This window comes from Tiliqua scincoides, chromosome 2, assembly GCF_035046505.1.
Source record: "Tiliqua scincoides isolate rTilSci1 chromosome 2, rTilSci1.hap2, whole genome shotgun sequence".
Taxonomy (NCBI): domain Eukaryota; kingdom Metazoa; phylum Chordata; class Lepidosauria; order Squamata; family Scincidae; genus Tiliqua; species Tiliqua scincoides.
The window spans coordinates 125,075,793-125,095,469 of NC_089822.1; the positions used below are offsets into that span (position 1 = coordinate 125,075,793).

The 19,677-nt window shown below is 43.8% G+C and overlaps 1 protein-coding gene across 9 annotated transcripts in view; it reads right to left on the bottom strand.

Annotated features, from left to right (window-relative positions):
* Positions 1–19,677, bottom strand: part of R3HDM2 (R3H domain containing 2) — a 161,127-nt gene that overhangs the window by 45,732 nt on the left and 95,718 nt on the right. For all 9 annotated transcript variants that reach the window (XM_066614315.1, XM_066614308.1, XM_066614312.1 and 6 more), the window contains 8 exons: positions 18,198–18,394; positions 14,930–14,971; positions 12,816–12,902; positions 11,379–11,505; positions 7,963–8,041; positions 6,249–6,308; positions 3,993–4,133; positions 751–859 (listed from right to left, as the gene is read on the bottom strand). In XM_066614315.1, coding sequence (XP_066470412.1) covers positions 751–859; positions 3,993–4,133; positions 6,249–6,308; positions 7,963–8,041; positions 11,379–11,505; positions 12,816–12,902; positions 14,930–14,971; positions 18,198–18,362 — 810 coding nt within the window. In that variant the 5' untranslated portion in view covers positions 18,363–18,394. The remainder of the gene's footprint in view (positions 1–750; positions 860–3,992; positions 4,134–6,248; positions 6,309–7,962; positions 8,042–11,378; positions 11,506–12,815; positions 12,903–14,929; positions 14,972–18,197; positions 18,395–19,677) is intronic.

Here is a 19,677-nt window from a genome sequence, read left to right on the forward strand (position 1 = left end):
TTCTCTTCTTCCTTCCACCCTCCAAAAAGAAAAAAAAAGCCACACTTGATCAGTCAAGCTTTGTCTCCAAACATGATGAAAAAAATAAAAATACACATTACTTTTCAGCCATCTCCTTTTTCCTCCTGACTTTTTTTTCTTTTTTGGCATCCCACATTGGTTGCTACTATAAGACAAACAGTCTCTGGCATCAAGATCCTATGCATGTCTACTCAGAAGTAAGTTCTATTGTGTTTAATGAGTCTTACTCCCAGGAAAGAGTGTTTAGGATTACAGCCTGGGTCTCTGTTTCTCATCAGTTTGCAATAAGCAGACTCACTCAAAACAAAATCTTCCCCCCACAGCAAATTTCTTCACTTCTCCCCCCCCCCCTTACAAGAAACAAAAAAGTCCCTTTCCAAAAGTCTCCAGGTGTGTTGCTAAAAAACATAGGGTCCTGACAGCTCCACTGCAGAATTGGCTTCTCTGGTTTTTTGTTCCTTGGTGCCTTGAAATTCACTTTTTCTATGGCTGTTTGTATAATTATAACACCTTTATCCCAATTTTGGGGGTTACTGAACTGGGGTGATGTAATGGGAAGCTGTGGCCATTGGGAAATGTGGCTGACAGGGAAAGCATTATGGCAGACAGAAGGGATTTTGTGACACACACACACACACACTTCCATGCCCAGAAAGAGTAAGATCAAAGCAAAAAAGCCGGAAGAGTTGCCCTTCTTCAAGGAGAAGCATGCATAATGTAGCCTCTCACCTGATTATCGTCTCGATCCATGCTGGAGTCATCTCGCTTTAGGATGAACCTCTGTGGAAACTCGGAGCTCTTCTCATCTTTGATGTGCTCTGAGAATCTCTGCTCAGGACTGTGGAGAACACCCAAACAAACTTTCAACATCAGGAGGGACAGTGAAAATTAGAGACTCCATCAACATTTCTCTCAACCCCCCCCCCACCCTGTCCTCACCTGGACAGGAAGGAAACAAAAGGTGTGGTTACTCATAAACGGCACTTGGACAAACAAGCTCAGAGGGCACATGTGCAGCAAAAAGAATGGCGCCCACACAGTGACGAAAAACATCTGGAATGGAAGGTTCTCCATGAGGGTTCTCTATGAGCTTCTCATAGAACAGTGGTTCCCAAACTGTGGGTCATGAAACTGACAAGCTGATACTTACAAGGAAATCCTTAATGGAGGAGCATGTGTACATTTGCTTGTGAGTAGGTGAACATGTCTCAGTCCACTTTGAATGGCAGGTCAAGGAAAAAAAACACCACCAAAATGATCCCAATCTGAAGAACACAGGCCTCAATAAACTCTTGAGGAGGAATCCCCCCTCCCCAGCTGACAAGGAAAATGTATTGAGTCCTGTGGAAAGTGAGCCACATATGTGCATTTATTCACAAGTAGGCAAGCACGTGTCGGTTCTTATAAAATGACAGGTGAAGGGAACACAAGGACACCAGAATGGTCCCGATTCAATGAATGTGGCACTCAAATGCTTCAGAACAGTGGTTCTCAAACTGGTGGGTAGTGACCCACCAGTTTGTGTAAAGGTTCCCCCGTCCCTTTAAGGGGCGGGGGAAGGGGAGAGCCATGGAAAGGATCCCCAGGATCATATCCATTTGGGGGGCGAAGGGGGTGCCTGTGAGTTACTTTCAGAAGGCAGGGCTGCAGCAAGCTGCAGGAGGTGCTGAGAGAGCTGCGTAGCCCTGCACAGCACTCCCCGAGGCTTGGAACTTTCACTGAAAGTGGGCGCAAAGCACTTCCGTTTTGCAGGAGGCTCTTTGCTCCCACTTTCAGTGAAAGTTCCAAGCCTCGGGGAGCACTATGCAGGGCTACACAGGGCTCCCCGCACCTTCTGCAGCCCTGCCTTCTGAAAGTAAGTCACAAGCACCCTCCTTGCCCCCCCCTTAGCAGCGCTATCCTGGGGATCATGTCGCTGCCCTAGCCCCTCCCCACAAAGACTTACTGATGGGGTAAAGTTTCCTCTAAGTTTGAGAACCACTGCTTCAGAAGGCACCTCCCTGCCCCACCGTGGTAAAAAGGATAAAACCAAAGGCTTGAGCGACTGGTAAAGCGAGACTTTTTTTTTTAGTCTCATAAAGCTAAGTAGATCTCAGTAGTGTGTTGTTTGTAAAAAGTGGGTCCTGGTGCTAAAATGTTTGGGAACCACTGTCATAGAACATTAATTATAAGAACTCCATTTGTAAAAAATGGGGTTTAGCGATAGCCCGCCTATGTGAACTGTCCTGGGTCTGTAAGACTCTCACTCTTTGTGAGAGTCAGTGAGAAAGGCAGTATAATAACAATAATTACAACAGTGACACCTCTGAGGTGATACTATAACTGGCAGTCTTTGAATCTGTGCTGTGCCACCCCTTTTGTATTCCCCAGAATTATTTTACCAACCAACTAGCTTTTCCAGATGATTAAAGTTTCTGCGTCAAGCTTATGCTTTGTCTGAGCAACAAGCAGCAGTTCACCCCATTGGATTGACCCCATCTATTGTACTTAACTCTTGCTCACTCAAGTGCTTGCTCCCTTGCCTGCTTGATTCACCTAAAGTTCAGGCGGGGGCAGGGAACAACAACACAACAATGGAGAGGCTTGCACCTCCTGCTCATCTTCTTGCGGGAACCCTAGGCCATCTGCAGTCCATCATCACACTATCAACTTCTCTGAACAAGTATAAACAGTGGGCAGTGGATTTTGGTGCACTGATGGGAAGGGAAGGGACCATGCAAGGGCCCCCTCTTAAGAAACAGAAAACACACCAAAAGCCTTTAAAGTTCACGCAGTGGCTAAGACATGGGCACCCCAATCCTAACCTGCACTAGAATAGGCAGGCCAATGAGTCTGTGCTGTCTCCAGTGCAGGGTTGGGGCTGGCTGCGGTTCAGCCTGGGGCAAGGGGAATTAATTTCCCTTACCCTGGTTAATGCAACAGAAGCCCCAATGGGGTTACTCAGATCTGCTGCACCTAAATCAGTGGTGCGGTTCCAAGCAGCCAGGTACTACGCCAAGTCACCCAAGGGGTTTACGATCCGGCCTAAGTTCCAGATCCTGACCCCAACACTGCCTGACTGCCAGCCACCCTGAAACGCCCATGTCCCACCCTCCCCCTGCCCTCCCTAGACCCCTGCGCTGGCCTGGCTCTGTCAATGCGAACTCACTGCTCTCCTGGCACAACAGTGCCCGATTCAGCCTCTGGACGCTGGCACACATTCATGTGCTGGCCTACCACCTCTGGCTAGCCAACACCTCTAGCGCCAGCCCAAGGGTGGTTCAGGACTGCACCCTAAGAGCCTGGGACAGCCATTTTCAACCACCATGCAGTGGCACACTGGGGTGCTATGAATGGTCCCCGGGTGTGGCACAGGAATTTGAGAGAGGGTCATTTATTGGTAAGGCCATTGAGGGATGTGAATCCCCCACTGGCAGAACAGTGTGCCTTGTCAGTTGTCCAAAAACTGACAGTGTGCCTTGACCATTTTAGTGCCTTGCCAGTGTGCTGTGAGATGAAAAAGGATGAAAATCACTGGCCTAGGATATTTCTGGTTCAGCTCTTAACTGTCATGAACTCAGCACATGACCTTAGGCAAGCTAGTTTGTTTTTATCTAAAGCGAACACTAACACTAATAATATTTATCTACCTTACAGAATTGTAAGGATTACTGATTACTGAGGGTTCAATCCTATCCTATTACTGAGGGTTCAATCCTATTTACAGCGCTGATGCAGCCATACCAGTGGGGTGTGCACTTCATCCTGCAGTGCAGGGGTGGGCAGTCATGGAGGCTTCCTCAAAGTAAGGGAACATTTGTTCCTTTATCTCAGGCTGTATTGCAGCTGCATTGGTGCTGGAAAGTTGGATAGGATTGGCCCCTCACATAATATTAAACAAACACTTTAGAGAAAAATATAAATGTTAAGCACTAGCATCATTATTCCCTCCACCATCACCCTTGACTGAATGAAACCTGTTCTTGCCTTACATTCTTGTGTTACCGGTCTTGTTGATAATGACAGCTTTCCCAGTTTGGTCTACGTTGTGGTCCATGCCAAAATAGGCAGCAACCCGGTGTAAAAGCATTCTGTGGTATGAGGTCATTTGGGGAAACTTCTTGAACTGATTGCTGAAAGCAGCAAGGGGAAGGAGAGAAGAGAGAAAGGAAATCAAATCCATGATGGACCATATCATTTTAATTAAATGCTTAATCCTGTGACTAACACAAGTTCAAATTCTGTGTTGAACCAGATCGAGGGGTGAGGAAGAATGGATGAGATACGCTGGGTTTAATTAAACCATTTGTTGCAACCAGTGGTATAATACTAAATTTTGATGTGTAGGAGCACCATGACATTGCCTATAATCGCACACCCCCATATCCACATCCCACATTCTTTACTAGAATGCTAAACTCCAGCACTCTCTTGCAACCCCTTAACCAATTTGAGATTTTACTCTGACAAACACATTTCGGCTGGGATACCCAAATTACTTCAATTCAAAATCCAAGATTAGACAGCAAGTTTTTCTGCGAGACAATAGAACCATGCTACTCGTGTGTAAGAAAAAAAGAAAGCCCCCATCCTTGGGAGCCTTAAGGTTTTGTGTGCCTTGTTACACACACTAGATCAGGGGTGTCAAACTTGTTTCATACCGAGGGCCGAATAGCATTCATGATGCCTGCTGAGGGCCGGAAGTGATGTCATTAAACAGGTCATAATAAAAAATAAGCACTTTTTTCTTACTTAGGAACTCATTAGCTGCAAACAGAAGAGAAAATACACAAATCTTGATCATATTTCAAGATATGAGAGAGCCCCATTTTCACGTGGGCTGCCCTTTCAGCAGTAACACCACAGTACTGATCAGCAGATGAGAGCCTGAGGGCCGGATAAAAAGCTTCCGCAGGCCGCATGCAGCCCCCGGGCCTTAAGTTTGACACCCCTGCACTAGATCTTCACAAGTTGGAATCAATTAGAATCTCATATATCAGCTCTTCCACTGGATTCAGGCTGAGTTTCTAGTGAAGAAGTCGACTCAACAATTTAGCTGGCAAACAGTTAAGCCAAATCAGATCCATTTTTCAACAAATGTGCCGTTTTATATCATACCCAAATGGGGGCCAGGACATAGGAAAATCTCCATCTAAAAAGAATAGCTGCATCATAAATTTAGTAGACAAAATGTACTTCTGTACTAGGAACTGAACTAGATCATACCTTGGCAATGTTTGTCTTATAAGTTATGGACATCTGGCAGAGTCAGTGCAAAGGAGACAACAGTAATAGCCTGAAATTTTAGGAGCATGATTTCCAATCTGATTTCTACCATATATAACACTCTATGCAGTTTTCAAGAACAAATCTCTGAACCTCCTTCAGGAGGAATTCAACCTAACCTTCTGGTGGGCTAAACCACTGGGTCCAACAATCCACAATCTGGCCAGAGCCCAATCCAGGACATTCTACTTTTAAAAGATACACGTCTAGAAAGAGCCATAGCTTCATGGAAGTAAATGTGCTTTTGGTATATATGAAGATCATATTTCAATTTCTAAAATTTCCATTTAACAGATCTTGGGAAAGTTCTACATACAGAGAATGCATAGCCCAAAGCAGCAGCAGTTCACTTCTTCCATCCCCCTCCGCCAATAACATCTAGTAAATCTTAGTGCAGGGCATGACATAATTGCTCTAAGATTCTCCCTGCCCCTGCAAACAGAAGCCAATGAAATAAAATGGAGGCAGGAAAATTTAACACAGTGATGGACACTGCACATGCCAAATAGCTGCTGTTTCACATGGTCTCCAAATCAGCTAGTTCTGCCCAGGTAAAAAGGAGAAAGGACACTGGTCAATCCAGCTGACCAGTGGAGCTATGAGAGCCCAACCTGCTCATCCAAAGGCGAGGTCAATCTGCGGGGAAACAGGGAGAGACCACCCCACAGGAAGAAGTTTGCCTGACCTGCCTTTCCTGTGAGGGAGGATCTACCCACCTATGGACGACTGACCCCGCCATGGACAGCCCACCTGAGAAGTGTCCTGCCAATCAAGGGAGAGAGTACAGGGCTAGACAGACTCTATATCAGGCAGCTCCCATATAAGGATTTTTAACCACACATACACATTTGCAAACTTGGCTACAGATTAGAACTGCTTTATTATACAAGAAGCACAATAAATGCTCTTACTCATCCATCTCTCTGCAACCACTCTGAGTCGCAAACCAGCACAGTACTTACTTGTTATCATTAATAAATTCCAGAATCTCCTGTTCTAATTTTAGCAGCATCATCCTATCCCTGTTCAGGAAGAAAGGGAAGAAAATGCATTCAGAGCAAAAACAGCTATATAGTTTTCATTAAAGATCTATGAAAAAATTCCCCCTCCAAAAAAGATATTAAGCAAAAAGCTCAACCCAATTCCACAAGAGGCAACAACACTTGACTTGCTCAGACAGCGACACAACAGATACAGCAAGTTAAAACTAAAGCTTTTCTGTTTGTGTGCAGCCATTTCTGCACAGCAATTATGTTTCTGCAGACACCATACCCCATGGGCTCTCACAGCATATGCATTATTAGTATGAAACACAATCTTTCAGAACACTGCCCATGCCTGGCACTCCATATTGATGCTGTCTAGAACAGCAGGAGACACTTTTTAGAGGAAATATTTGGATGCTATTTAAAGGTGGGTATTTAGATAACATACCCTATCAATTGTTTCTCTTCTGTCTGTTCTTATGGACAATAATGACTACTGCTTTATTGGTCAATAATACAATAACTCAACTGCTTCACATTCTCATGGTCTTCAAGAACTTTAGCACTTAAGGTGAGACACTAAATACTGCCTCTGCCCCACTCACTGCTCTCCTTTCCCTAGTGACAGTGTCGAACTTTGTCCTCCCCCTGCACTTGCTGTACTGGGGAAGGGAGATGAAGGGGATGAGAAACCGTAAAGGAGAACAGTAGCCTACAGCAGGAATTCCCTAACTGGGCATTATGGCACCCTGGGGCATTGCGACAAGTTCCCAGGGGTGTCAGGGGAGCTGTGCTCACTGAGCCACTCAGCAATGCAATCACGATGCGACACACCAGGGAGCAGATGCTCTGCTCCACATACTAGATGTCACTCTGCTGAGTTTTTAGGGTCCACCCACCCTTATCAGATTTACACTTATGTTAGGGTCCTCTGTAGCCACGGTACCTGAAGTAAGCACCAATGATGTCATGTCGCACATCATCAGCACTTACTTCCAGGCTGGGTGACCAGCAGGAGAAGGGTATCACTGGCCCGGTAAGTTTGGGAAGTGCTGGCCTACAACTCCTCCCAGGAGATACTCTAGGCCACCATGCTCCTTTCCTCCACACTTTATCTTCCTTTTCAAATCCAGGGAACATGGGAGGAAGAGTAGTGATAGTACCAGAGGATGGGGCAGACAAAAGCAGCGGTGTCCCCACTAATCCATTCCTTGATGCAACTGACTGCATCTGCTGCATGGATGGGCCAGCCCTGCTTCAAGGATGTTCGAGGAGGCACAGTGAATGTCGCTGAAGCTAACTAGTGCTGACAGTACCTAGATATGGACCTGTTCAGTAAACCTGAATGAGAGGCCACTGGAGGCACCAGGAGAGATACACATAGACCAAGTGCGTGCTTGGGGACAGAAGGGCTTGGCAAAGTAAGAATGCACTCTATAGCTCTCTGCACCTACTCCTTAATATTTCCTTCCTTGTACAAGTTAAGAAATCTATTAACGGTTCTTCACTTCCCTGCATACATATCCTGCAATCCTGGAACCAGGCATGCCCTTAAGAAGAACTACCTCCAGATTCCAGCAGCTGCCACTACCCCTTCCTCCCTTCCTTATTCTGCCTTCAACAATCCTAACCTGCAAGGACAGCTCTTCCTCCACTTTCAAATTTGCCATGCAACCAAGCTGGAGCCTACCTTGGATTTTTCTTCAGTGTATTTACTAAAAATTCATGTAAATCTATTCCAGTGGAGTCCGTGTATTCCTGGCTGGAATCTATAACAAAAACAACAGTAGCACACTCAAGAAATGTCTTGCTTACAGAGAGACAATCCAAAGAATCAGAACAGACTAAGAACAGAGTGTTCAAGCCACAAACTCTTGCAAACTCTTTGGATAAATCCCAGTTTCTTGTGTTTTCTGGATGGAAAGATAATCCTATGATTGCTTACAGGATCCAGGATAAGAGAAAAGCAAATGCATCTTGTTGGTGACTGCCAACTCCATTTAACTTATTGCAATCTCTGACTCATTCTATGGACATGTATATATATTTCAGGCTGAAGAGAGTTGTTCTCTCAGTCTAGCTCAAGGGTAGGCAACCTAAGAACATAAGAACAGCCCCGCTGGATCAGGCCATAGGCCCATCTAGTCCAGCTTCCTGTATCTCACAGCGGCCCACCAAATGCCCCAGAGAGCACACCAGATAACAAGAGACCTCACCCTGGTGCCCTCCCTTGCATCTGACATAGCCCATTTCTAAAATCAGGAGGTTGCACATACACATCATGGATTGTAACCCGTAATGGATTTTTCCTCCAGAAATTTGTCCAAACCCCTTTGAAAGGCGTCTAGGCCAGATGCCATCACCACATCCTGTGGCAAGGAGTTCCACAGACCAACCACACACTGAGTAAAGAAATATTTTCTTTTGTCTGTCCTAACTCTTCCAACACTCAATTTTAGTGGATGTCCCCTGGTTCTGGTGTTATGTGAGATTGTAAAGAGCATCTCTATATCCACTCTATCTTTCCCGTGCATAAACCTACAGCTCAGATCCGGCCTAACCCCCAAAATCATCCAGCCTGTGATGGTCCTAAAAAAGTGTATAATTCTGTCTCTATAAGGTTTCCACAGTGTAAGTAGATCAAGGGTAGAAGCTTCCTTTGAGTGCCATTCTCTGTCTGGGAATGTCTCTCCACATTGTGCCCATCTCTTTTTTTCTTAGCTCTATGGCCAATTGGGAGGTTGGCGCTTGTGTATCAAATGCACATGCATTCTTACTATTGATAGATAGTATGGCCCCTATGTGGAAAAAGGTTGTCGACCCCTGGTCTAGCAGGTAAACATGCTCAGCTGGCTACAGCAAAGTTGAACACCATACTGCAATGAACAAGGGAGTTAGGAAAGAGAGTTATATTCCCAAAGGCCAACAAGCAGATAGACTATAAGCACACAATTTCTCCTTCTCCATCATATATATGCAACATTTTCAAGTTAGTGAAAGGGAATGGGGAACTTCTGATGCTAGAAGAGCTGCGTATACACAGGAGTCTTACGAAGCTTTGGATTGCACCTTGTAACATAACCTTACAAATAATTATTTTGAAGACCACAACCAAGTGGCACAGTATATGCTTTGTATCTATAAGGTTCCCAGTTCAACCTTAGTATCAATTAAAAACAGATCAGATAGCAGGAATGGGCAGACCTTTGGATGAAGCCTTAGAGAGCATCTGCCAGTCAAATAGATAATATTTGAGATAAACATGCCAATATTCTGATCCAATAAAAGATATATTTATACGTTAACCCATTGCCTGCTCCACCTTCCCATGCTGTAACTAATTTCCCTTGCCATTTGTAGGATGGTTTATCTTTATCTAGTCTTAAATGGCTACAAGCACTTTTAAAGTCAGAAAAAGAAAACTGAGTTGCCAGTGTTGCCAACTCAGTTCTGACCTTTGCTAAGCATATGGCGGCATTGCCCGGGATAGCTCTGCAATTCTATTATCTCGTATAGCCTTGGGGGTAGGAAGAGTCTCATTGATGGCAGGTGCAGTTTGCCACCTGGCTGCTGCAATTTTATAACATATTCTAAGAGTGCATACACAAAGTGATCGAACACAAAACATGATCGAAAGTACCTGTGACAAAAAACTGCAAGTGCCTCTCAGAAGCCTTTGGGAGGTCTTCTGAGGTACAGGGAGGCCATGTGTGGCCTCTCCGCACCTCAGGAAAGCTCCTAGATGTGACTGGGAGACACTTCCAGTCATGTCCTGGAGTTTTGGTGAGGCCCTCCAGATGTGGGCTCGGACCCATGTTAAGTCAAGACTACGGGTCCCGAACCAGTGGATAAGAAAGACCAACATGCATACAGGTTATCAAGATGAGAACAACAGGAAAACCTACAACAAAGAAGAAGGAGAAGTAGAAGAAGTTAAGGGGATATGGAAACCTGCATAACTAAGATGGGGATGAGTTACAGAACAGAGCCCAAAAAGGGAAACAGGAAATGAAATGTACCCTGGTGATGAGATGTACCCTGGTGATGAATGGACTAAGCATAAGGTATGCTGTGGACAAGTATGAGAAAGCTATTTCACATTTAAGAAAAATAAACTTCCACCAAAGCATCTGCGGGGAAAACAGTCAAAACAATCTCTCACCTGTAAAATATTCATGCAAATAACCTTCTCCAAAAAGGCCTTTGTTTAGCTAATTTAACGTTACATTTTCTCTTCTGAGTAGAGAAAGAACCTTGTAACACACTGAACAATGCACTGGAAGCGCTGGACAAAGTTCAGCAGTGCAAGAGTTTCTATGTGAGAATGAAGTGCTTATTTCTGGCTATCATCTGCTTAATCACTTTCTGCTTAATGATGCCACTTCCAGCCCTCAGCAGGAACCATGAATGCTATCTTTGGCCTTCTGCATGAAAACAAGTTTGACATCCCTGACTTAAACGATGAGATGTACATACTCAAGTACTGTCAAGAAGAGGTCATCAGGAACTGGAACCCTTCTTTAACCCTATAAACATATTCATGTGATTAGATTTTTATGACTGAACTGCTGGTTTTGCTCCTTTGACTCAAGATGTGCTTTCAAATGATGTCCAAATGTATAGAGGTGTTTGAAAACAGTATTTATTTTAATGAGAAGTAAGCCCATTGTGTTCAGTAAGACTTAGACTGCAATCCTATCTTACTTGATGGAAACAAACATCTCCATGTACTGAACAAGAGCAGATGCCCTCTTATTACATCTTGTCCCATGTGTGCTCAAATTAAATCTCACATGACAAACACAACTGTTGATTTATTTCTCACATTTTTATAATACCCTTCCTCCAAAGAGTTCAAGATGGTGTACATGGTTCCTTGTATTCTCACAACAACCCAGTAAGTTAGGCTGATAGTGACTGGCCCAAGGTCACTCAGGAAGCTTCGTGGTTGAGCAGAGATTTGAATCTGGATCTTCCAGGACTAATACCAGAACCACTACACCATCCTGGCTCTCAGTTAGTGTCAGACTCTTTACAGATTACAGAACAGCTGTTGCTGATTAATTTTTGCCCAAATACCATATTCAGAGTCTGAGATTATCTCACCTCTAGACAGCATTTTCTTGGGGGCCTTCTCCTTATTTTTCTCTTTTTCTTCTTTGTCAACACCTTCTTTTGCAGACTTGTCATCTTCCTTGTCAGAGGGGCAACTGATGTGCAACTGTACAATATCCTAGCAACAAAAAAAAAGTATTTGGAAGGAAACAGAGCTGATGTATCACAATTAACGCACTCAGGAATCACAAAAAGATCACTGTAGTTGTATCTGGGAAGGAATGTTGGTTCAGGGTCATATTGACCAGCATATGCTGCATTTTGTGCCTAAGTATTTGCTTGCTTGAATTACCTGGGGTTACAGCTCTGGAGTCACCTTTAAGCAACATACTTGTTTTCTCCTAAAGGCACTATGAGTAAATAGCTTATTTGCAATGCACAGGGAGGTAAATGATTCAAGCCTTGGAAATAGCAGGATGAACTAGATGGGTCTTTCAGTCCATATGCCCGAAATGCCCCCCCTCACTTTATTGATGTTGGGTTACATTATGAAATGTTATTTACTCTATAATTATTATTGGCTCACACAACTTTTTCCTTATAGCATGAGGTACTTAGAGTGATCTTGGAATGGCTTTGGAATGAGAATTTTTCCCCTTGAACTCATTATCCAGATTTTCACTATAAGGGCTGTTTTCAGGAACAGATTAGGTATGTATAAAGAGGAAAAAGTGTACAATAGATGATGTTCAGGTCTCCTCCAGAACTCTGCCTGTAGGCACAATTCGGTATCCCTAGAGATGAATACCTTGCTTGCATCACTATTAAGGCCTTGTCTCTATTCCACGCTTTACGATTATGGTCTGGTGACTGGAACATGCCACATACAAATACAAACTCATATCACTGTGGCCAGGGGCTCTGTGCTTAAATATGGCAGATAGCAATTAAGAAGCCCCAGTGTTCTATTCCAACACTGCCAATAATATACCCTTATCATGTGAGCAACCCATTTTCCCTTTTAATAGGTGGATCACGATCTACCGGTAGATCGCGAGGCAAAATGAGTAGATCACGGAGTGCCAACCCCCCCTTCAGGTGCCTCTGGAAGGAAACGCCGGGAGTAAGGCCCATTGTACTCAATGGGGCTTACTCCCAGGTAAGTGTGGCTAGGATTGCAGCCTCACAGCCTAATCCTAGGCATGTCTACTCAGGAGTAAGTCCTGTTATACTCAGTGGGGCTCAAGGTACACCAACATACATTGTACACATAAATGTTATGTTATGATGGCGCGAACATTGAAAAAAAAACTCTGGTAGATCTCCGGGCCTTGCTGGGTTTCAAAGTAGCTCGCGAGCCAAAAAAGTGTGAGCACCCCTGCACTACAGGGTATTGGTAAGCTTCTAACTCTTGCTGAAACTAGGAAAGAATCACCATTAGAAGTGGTCTCTGTCCTATTTAAATTATCCGATTGCAGTTTGGCTTACCTGGGTCTCCAATGGCCCATCTACAAAGGGACTAGAGGATTCTTCACACACAGCCAGGCTCCGAACTAGCTTCAACTTTGAATTTGACTGAAAAGTAAAATCTCTGTGGTAAGATGCAGGCAACTAGAGCACCCTTCGATGTTGACTGAGCTGTTAGCCCAACAAACATTATTTTAGTTAGTGCTATTCTAATTAGTAATGCACTTTTTCCCCACTGTGGTGGTAACTCACAGGTGGTAACTGAAATGGAGGGTACCAACTGCATAGCGATTTGCAGACACAAAGCTAGCAGGAATTCTTCCTCTAAGATCATCAATAGGGATTCAAATCTGCCACCCCTGGAGGCAAAAGGCTAGCCTGCTAATCTGCTGCACCACTTAGCCTCTGCTAACACAGCATCCTGAAGGTCAGCTACATTGACTGGGCTTCCCTGCAGCACAACGAACCCATTAAGTAATTTGCTGACTATTAAACCACTTCAGATAAATGGCAAAAACTGCATGACTAAGTTCTTCCTGCCTTAATTAAAAGTCTGTCATTTCTGTGCTGATGCTTTACCTGCCTTCCTTGACAAACCTGGCTATTCTTGGTGATCCGCTAGTAGCACAAAGAAAATTCTTAAAATAAAGATCTGCCTCAGATTTGGTTACTTTGGTGCATGCAAAGTGACTCAGCACAAGTATTTTTATCCAGCTAAACACATTCATGCTAAAATATGTTGCTGCGGATGACAGCTATCTATCCAATGAAGTTCTCTTGAACATGGGAGACCCACATATGAGAAATGCATACAAAAACTAAAGCAGAGAGAAAATGCACTTAAATAGTTATTTATCTGAAAATCTACGGCCCAATGCATCTCAAAGAGTTGAAGCTTTGGAACCATCAAATTCTGTTCACGTTTCACATTAAGAATAATCAAATGAGTTAAAAACTCAACCCTCTATTAAGGTCTAGTCCTCACTGAAATGATAACTGCGCCTGGGCTGTACCATTTCAGAATGTGCTCAGATCTTCCATAACCAAATGCTCCTCCATACAAAAAAAAGTTCAGTTACCATAAAAAAAAAAAACAACCTTGTGCCTGACAAAGAAAAATGCAAGTACACAGAGTTAGTTTTTTTGTTTTGAGCGAAAGAGATACAGTGGGATGTGGGCCCTCCTTAGCCACAGGTTCAGTGCCCACAGATTTAGCTCAACAAGGGTTATGAACTCACATATGAAGGGCCTCAAGGACCTCCTGGACACAACTGGAAGTGCCTTCTGGTCAAGTCCAGGAGGTTTTCTAAGGTGTGGGGAGGTTATGCGCAGTCTTCCCCATACCTCAAAAGATCTGCTGGAGGCTTCTGAAGGGCACAGTTTGCCAGCGGGCGTTCCCCCCCCCCAATGGATGATTATCCATGGAAATCTGTATCCACGGGAATCCTGGAAGAGATTGCCTGTGGAGAGCAAGAGTCCTCTGTATGAGCATTCAGTCATGTAAGCAACCTGCAGTTTGGGTCAGCCCAGACATGGGTTTACCACCTTAGTGAGAACTAGTACTAAGTTTGGCTACTTAAAAACTAGCCAAAATAGAAAGTAGTTGCCTGGCTTCCAGATGATGCTCAGGCCAATCCAATCCAATAACCTTTATTGGCATACATACATAATACATGTGGCAACAGCCAGTTACAAGAGAAAACATAGATGGATACAGGGTAGTGTAAAAACAGAGACTGATAACTATAAAACAGGTTGATGCTCAGGCTTCAGTTATTTTCAAAAGGGAGGGAGCTTCATAGTTAAGAGATAACCTCTGAGAATGGTAACCAAACACACCCCTCTACCCTTGTCTGAATGTAATGCATGACTGATTTACAGAGGGGAGGCACTTTAAAATCACAATAGGATCTAGGAGTAAAAAGCATTTTTACTAGGGCGCACTGCACACTGAGTGCAAGGTCTTAAGGGCACAGGGTAAAGGAATTGAGGGAGCTGACAAGTCACATTTAAACCACTTAGTGCTGAAGATGATGGCATCAGGATGAGTCAGACATGGTCTTCCTTAAGCTCCAGCCCTACAGCATCACAAACAAACAGTACAAACAAGAAAACAGAAACTGACAATTTCATACCTTGGCTCTTTTTCTAGCATGTCCATGATTTGATGTCCGCCTCTGCAAAAAAAGGAAAAAGAAAAAGGGGTGGGGAAGAGAAGGAGATAGAAAAGCTATTCAGTTTATGTATTCTATGCAATGCAAGATGCATGCTTGGAAAAACCAAATATCCTCTGCATTACAAGCATCCCAAACATTTGCAACTATGCTGCGATGGGGCCAGGACTGCAAAATGCCACCCACCCCCAAAGAAAATGTCGACCTGCACTGGTTGTGTCCTGATAATAGTGGTTTTCTGGAAGATTCACGTTCCCAAGAAGTGGGAAATAGGTAGTACACTTGCAGCAATTCCATTGTTTGTGTTTTACTGGATAAAAAAATCCATTTGCTTTACATTGAAGTTTAGTGGCGAGCCACTCTGTCTTCCGATGCCCATAACTTTGGTGTTTTCCAAGCAAATTGTGTGAATATTTCCATCACTGTACTGATTGAAACAGAAGGCCCCTTAAGGTATAATATCTGAAATGTTTCAGAGAAACCAGATACAAAGAAATCGTTTTAGAGGCAATGTTTTTAAAGGTGCAAAAATGTCCATGACTACTCCCAGCTTGGGAGTGGACTCCTGACCTTGCCAGCCTCTCTGCAGGCACAGTCATGCCTGGTTTGGTGATGCCATTGCCGAGACAAGCTACGGAAACTGCTCGGGGGCAACCAAAGCAGCTTGGCAGTAATGCAAGTAGTGACACTGTTGCTATAGCAATGGGGACCATAAAGGGCAGGATAGTATCTCCTGATCTGTCCAGCATATCCAATAAACTGGCACCACCTAGGTTCCAATGGTGCCAGATTACTGAAAGCCTACTGTACTAATTCTGCTGCTAGTTGGCTACCACCCCAAACTCTGCCTAGTGTCACACGATCTGCTGCCCTAAGTGCACACCATAGATCTGTAGCAAATTTGGCTGGCTAAGCACTGTCTGTGCATCTGTTTCAGGCACTTCAAAAACAGAAGGCGCCTTCTACCTACCTGCCTGAAAGGAGGCAATATAAGCTGTACTGTTGCTGCACTTACCATTCTGGTGCTCATCCTGTATAAATGACCTTTCATCGGCATTTAAATATTTAAAATGATAAATTTGGAAAGTCTGATCTTTTTACAGTGTTTGTAAAATGCCACAGAAATGTACTGTCACTAGCAAGGAAAACATAACTTACAAAAGCTGCTGAACTTTCTCCACTGATATCAAAGCTTGTTCTAGTTGTGTGCCTCTCTTTAGTGACTATAAAATGAAAAACTGCTGCCCTATGATTTTGCAATCATCATATGGTTATGATGTTGCCCCATGCATTTTTCAGATGGTATGCCTTAAGGCAGTGGTTCCTAAACTGGGGCATTGCAATGCTCCAGCCAGGGAAGCCCTGGCTCTGCCCCCTTAAGGGGTTGGCATTGGTGAAAGAAGCGACATGTTCACCACAATCGTACCACTGCTGGAGACAAAAGGTTTTTGGTTTTTTTAAAAACTTACCACTGACAGCACCAGCCCCTCAGGAGAGTGCGGGGAGCCCGCAGACTCTTCTGCAGGGCTCCCCTAGCCTCAGAATAGCTTTTAAAAAAAGCGATTGCAACCCTCATTGATCTTACTGAAATCAATAAGATGGTGACAACTTTAGGCTTGGTTCGTGGACTAAATCTAATTCTGTATTCTCATGACATAACCATCCCAACAGCCAAAGGGTTTGCGATTAGCTGTTCAACTTGATCACCACCAAATTATGTTGCCATTACTTCCCAAGCACATTTTATCTAAAGCAGTGGTTCTCAAACTTTTAGCACCAGGACCCACTTTTTAGAATCTGTCAGGACCCATCGGAAGTGATGTCATGACCGGAAGTGACCGCATCAAGCAGGAAATTTTTGACAATCCTAGGCTGCAATCCTATCCACACTTACCTAGGAGTAAGTCCCATTTATTATCATTGTTAAAGGGATATACAGAGTAAAAGTACAGGTCTGTAACATTTCCCCAAATGCATTCACATACCATGGTAGCATCCAGTCTAATATATTAAAAATAATATATTGAAATGAATAGGGACCCACCTGAAATAAGCTCATGACCCACCCAGTGGGTCCCGACCCAGAGTTTTAGAAACACTGATCTAATGTCTCATGGAACAGGTTATAATTTTAGATACTGGGGGGGGGGGGGATACCTATGACATTAACTTTTGTAGGTCAAACAAAGAAATAAATGCTACTTGTCTAGAAAACAAGGCACAACCAATTCAAATGAACTACACCAGTTATGGATTTGGTCACACACTTAAAATTGAGCAGAGTTAAAGTCCTGGTGCTAGCGTTCCCCCTTCCTTCAAAACCAGCCTCAAAATCCATCTTTTCTGAGAAGCCTATGCTTAGCCATTCAGTTGTCCTCTTCAACTAAAATGAAACCCATGCAGTTACACTTGCTGAAGTTCACTCTTTGTATAACTTTTCCTCTCCTGTCCCTTCTTTCCCCTTTGCTGTCTTTCCACCTCACCGAACTGTAGACTGCAAATCCTTGCGTAAGGGACTTGCGTGATGACTGCTATGTCCTGTGTTTCCGAGTGTATGTTTTAACTTTGGAAAAATTGAAAACAAAAGTCCTCATGGCCACAACCATATAATACAGAGGTTCTCAAACCGCGGTGTTGTGACGCCCCCACCTGAAAACCTCTGCCTTTGCCCCTTTAAAGGGTGGGGAAGGAGGAATGCAGTGACATGATCCCACGGGGCTCCCCAAGCTATGGAGAATGAAAAAAATAATTATTGTGACTCACTTTGGGTTTGCGATTGGAAACTGGAAGTGTGTCACGATCATTAGTTTTTTCATTCTCCACAGCTTGGGAGCTCTGCAGAGGCTTCCACGCAGCTCATAGGAACAGTCTCGCTGGATCGGTCCATTGGCCCATCTAGTCCAGCTTTCTGTATCTCACAGTGGCCCACCAAATGCCCCAGGGAGCACACAAGACAACAAAAGACACCTGCATCCTGGTGCCCTCCCTTGCATCTGGTATTCTGACTTAGCCCATTTCTGAAATCAGGAGGTTGCACATACACATCATGGCTTGTAACTCGTTATGGATTTTTCCTCTAGAAATTTGTCCAATCCCCTTTGAAAGGCATCTAGGCCAGATGCCATCACCACATCCTGCGGCAAGGAGTTCCACAGATTAACTAAACAATAATGGGCTTTGACTGACCTATTGATCTGACTATATCTGTGATAGCTCATCCACTAGTTACCTGAGATTCTTGCCGTGTACTGATCTCCTCCCCATCCTTCTCAACTTCCTCTTTACTCGGAGACCTGGATACAAATTTGTTTTTGTTCACAGATTCCTCAACCAGTTTCTTTTCTGACTCTTTCATTATCTCCAGTGTCTCCTGGGTTGTGTTGCTGTTAGACATTTTCAGCACAATATAGTGTTGGTAATGGACACCTGCAGGAAAAGACAGAAGAGATGGAGAGTCAGCACATCCAGGAATATTAGCCTTCTGACAAAGCTCCCGATTTATACATGTTTTGCCCCATGTTAAAGCCATGCTTGCTCAAGGGCCTCTATTATCGATAGGATCATTGTCCTATTATTAGGGACTACTACACTTTCCACATGACCTCCTTTCCTCTGCTGGGAAAAAAAAAATTGCAACACATTCCATTCAAAAGCAAGTAGGAACCTGCACACAGGCCAGAACCTCCCCCCCCCCCCCCAGAAAGCCAGATCCCAGCACTCTACCACATTTTAAGCTTAGAGTAACCAGAAAATAACACCAAGTTTGTTACAATGCACACTGCAGCATGGAGGCTTGACTTGTAAGGATGAGCTGCTCACAAGAGGCAAGGAGTTGGTTTAGTCTTCATCAAATACTGCTACAGAGATAGGAATGAATGGCAACCATGAACTTATAGAGAAAAGACAGTTGCTTTTGGGGACACTATGTTTACAGACTGGGCACTATGTTTACAGAATGCCTGCAATGTTTTACTCACTGTACCAAGTCCCTTCCAAATGTCTTTCCAAACCCTGCCCCCTCACATGGTTATTTTCCCTTGAATAAAGGCTAAAGTGCCTGTTCTGGTCCCCTAAAATTAATTATAAAAATGGGAGGGAAAGTCATTCTAAGTTTTTCCAAAAGCTAGGAATACCTGAGCATTTCTAGATGCTCTCTTTCCATTTCTGTCTTGTAAAGGCTGACTAAAATTAAAAAGGGGGAGGGGAAAGGGCCATACAGGTCATCTGGGTGATTTAAGGTTAGTCACTAATGGCAGAATAGCAACTTGAACTGAGGTCATCCAAACCAAAGGTCAGCATCTTGTGCATTTGGCTACAATGGTTATTTATTTTGCCTAGAGCGATTCATCCCTGTTTTTAAATTATGAAAATCCCTTTCTCCAAAAGGTTTTCCCTACAGCGCCACTTCTGTTTACTCATGCATTTAACAAGTCACTTTCCAGAACAAAAGGGCATAATTTAGCTGTAGTTTAATTGGGACATTCTGAGTCCTACCGAGACAGGACATTTGCCACAATAAAAGCATTAAGTGCACAAACCTGCAAAAATAATTGATCAATTTTTTTGCCCAGCACCTTCACAAACTGCATTGAGAACAAACAAGGTAGTCTTCATGCAAGGGACATACAATGCTGCTTCCAAGATCTGACAGAAGCAAAATGAGGCCACTATTTTCAGTGCCCAAGTTTTAGAAGGGAATCTGCTGCTCC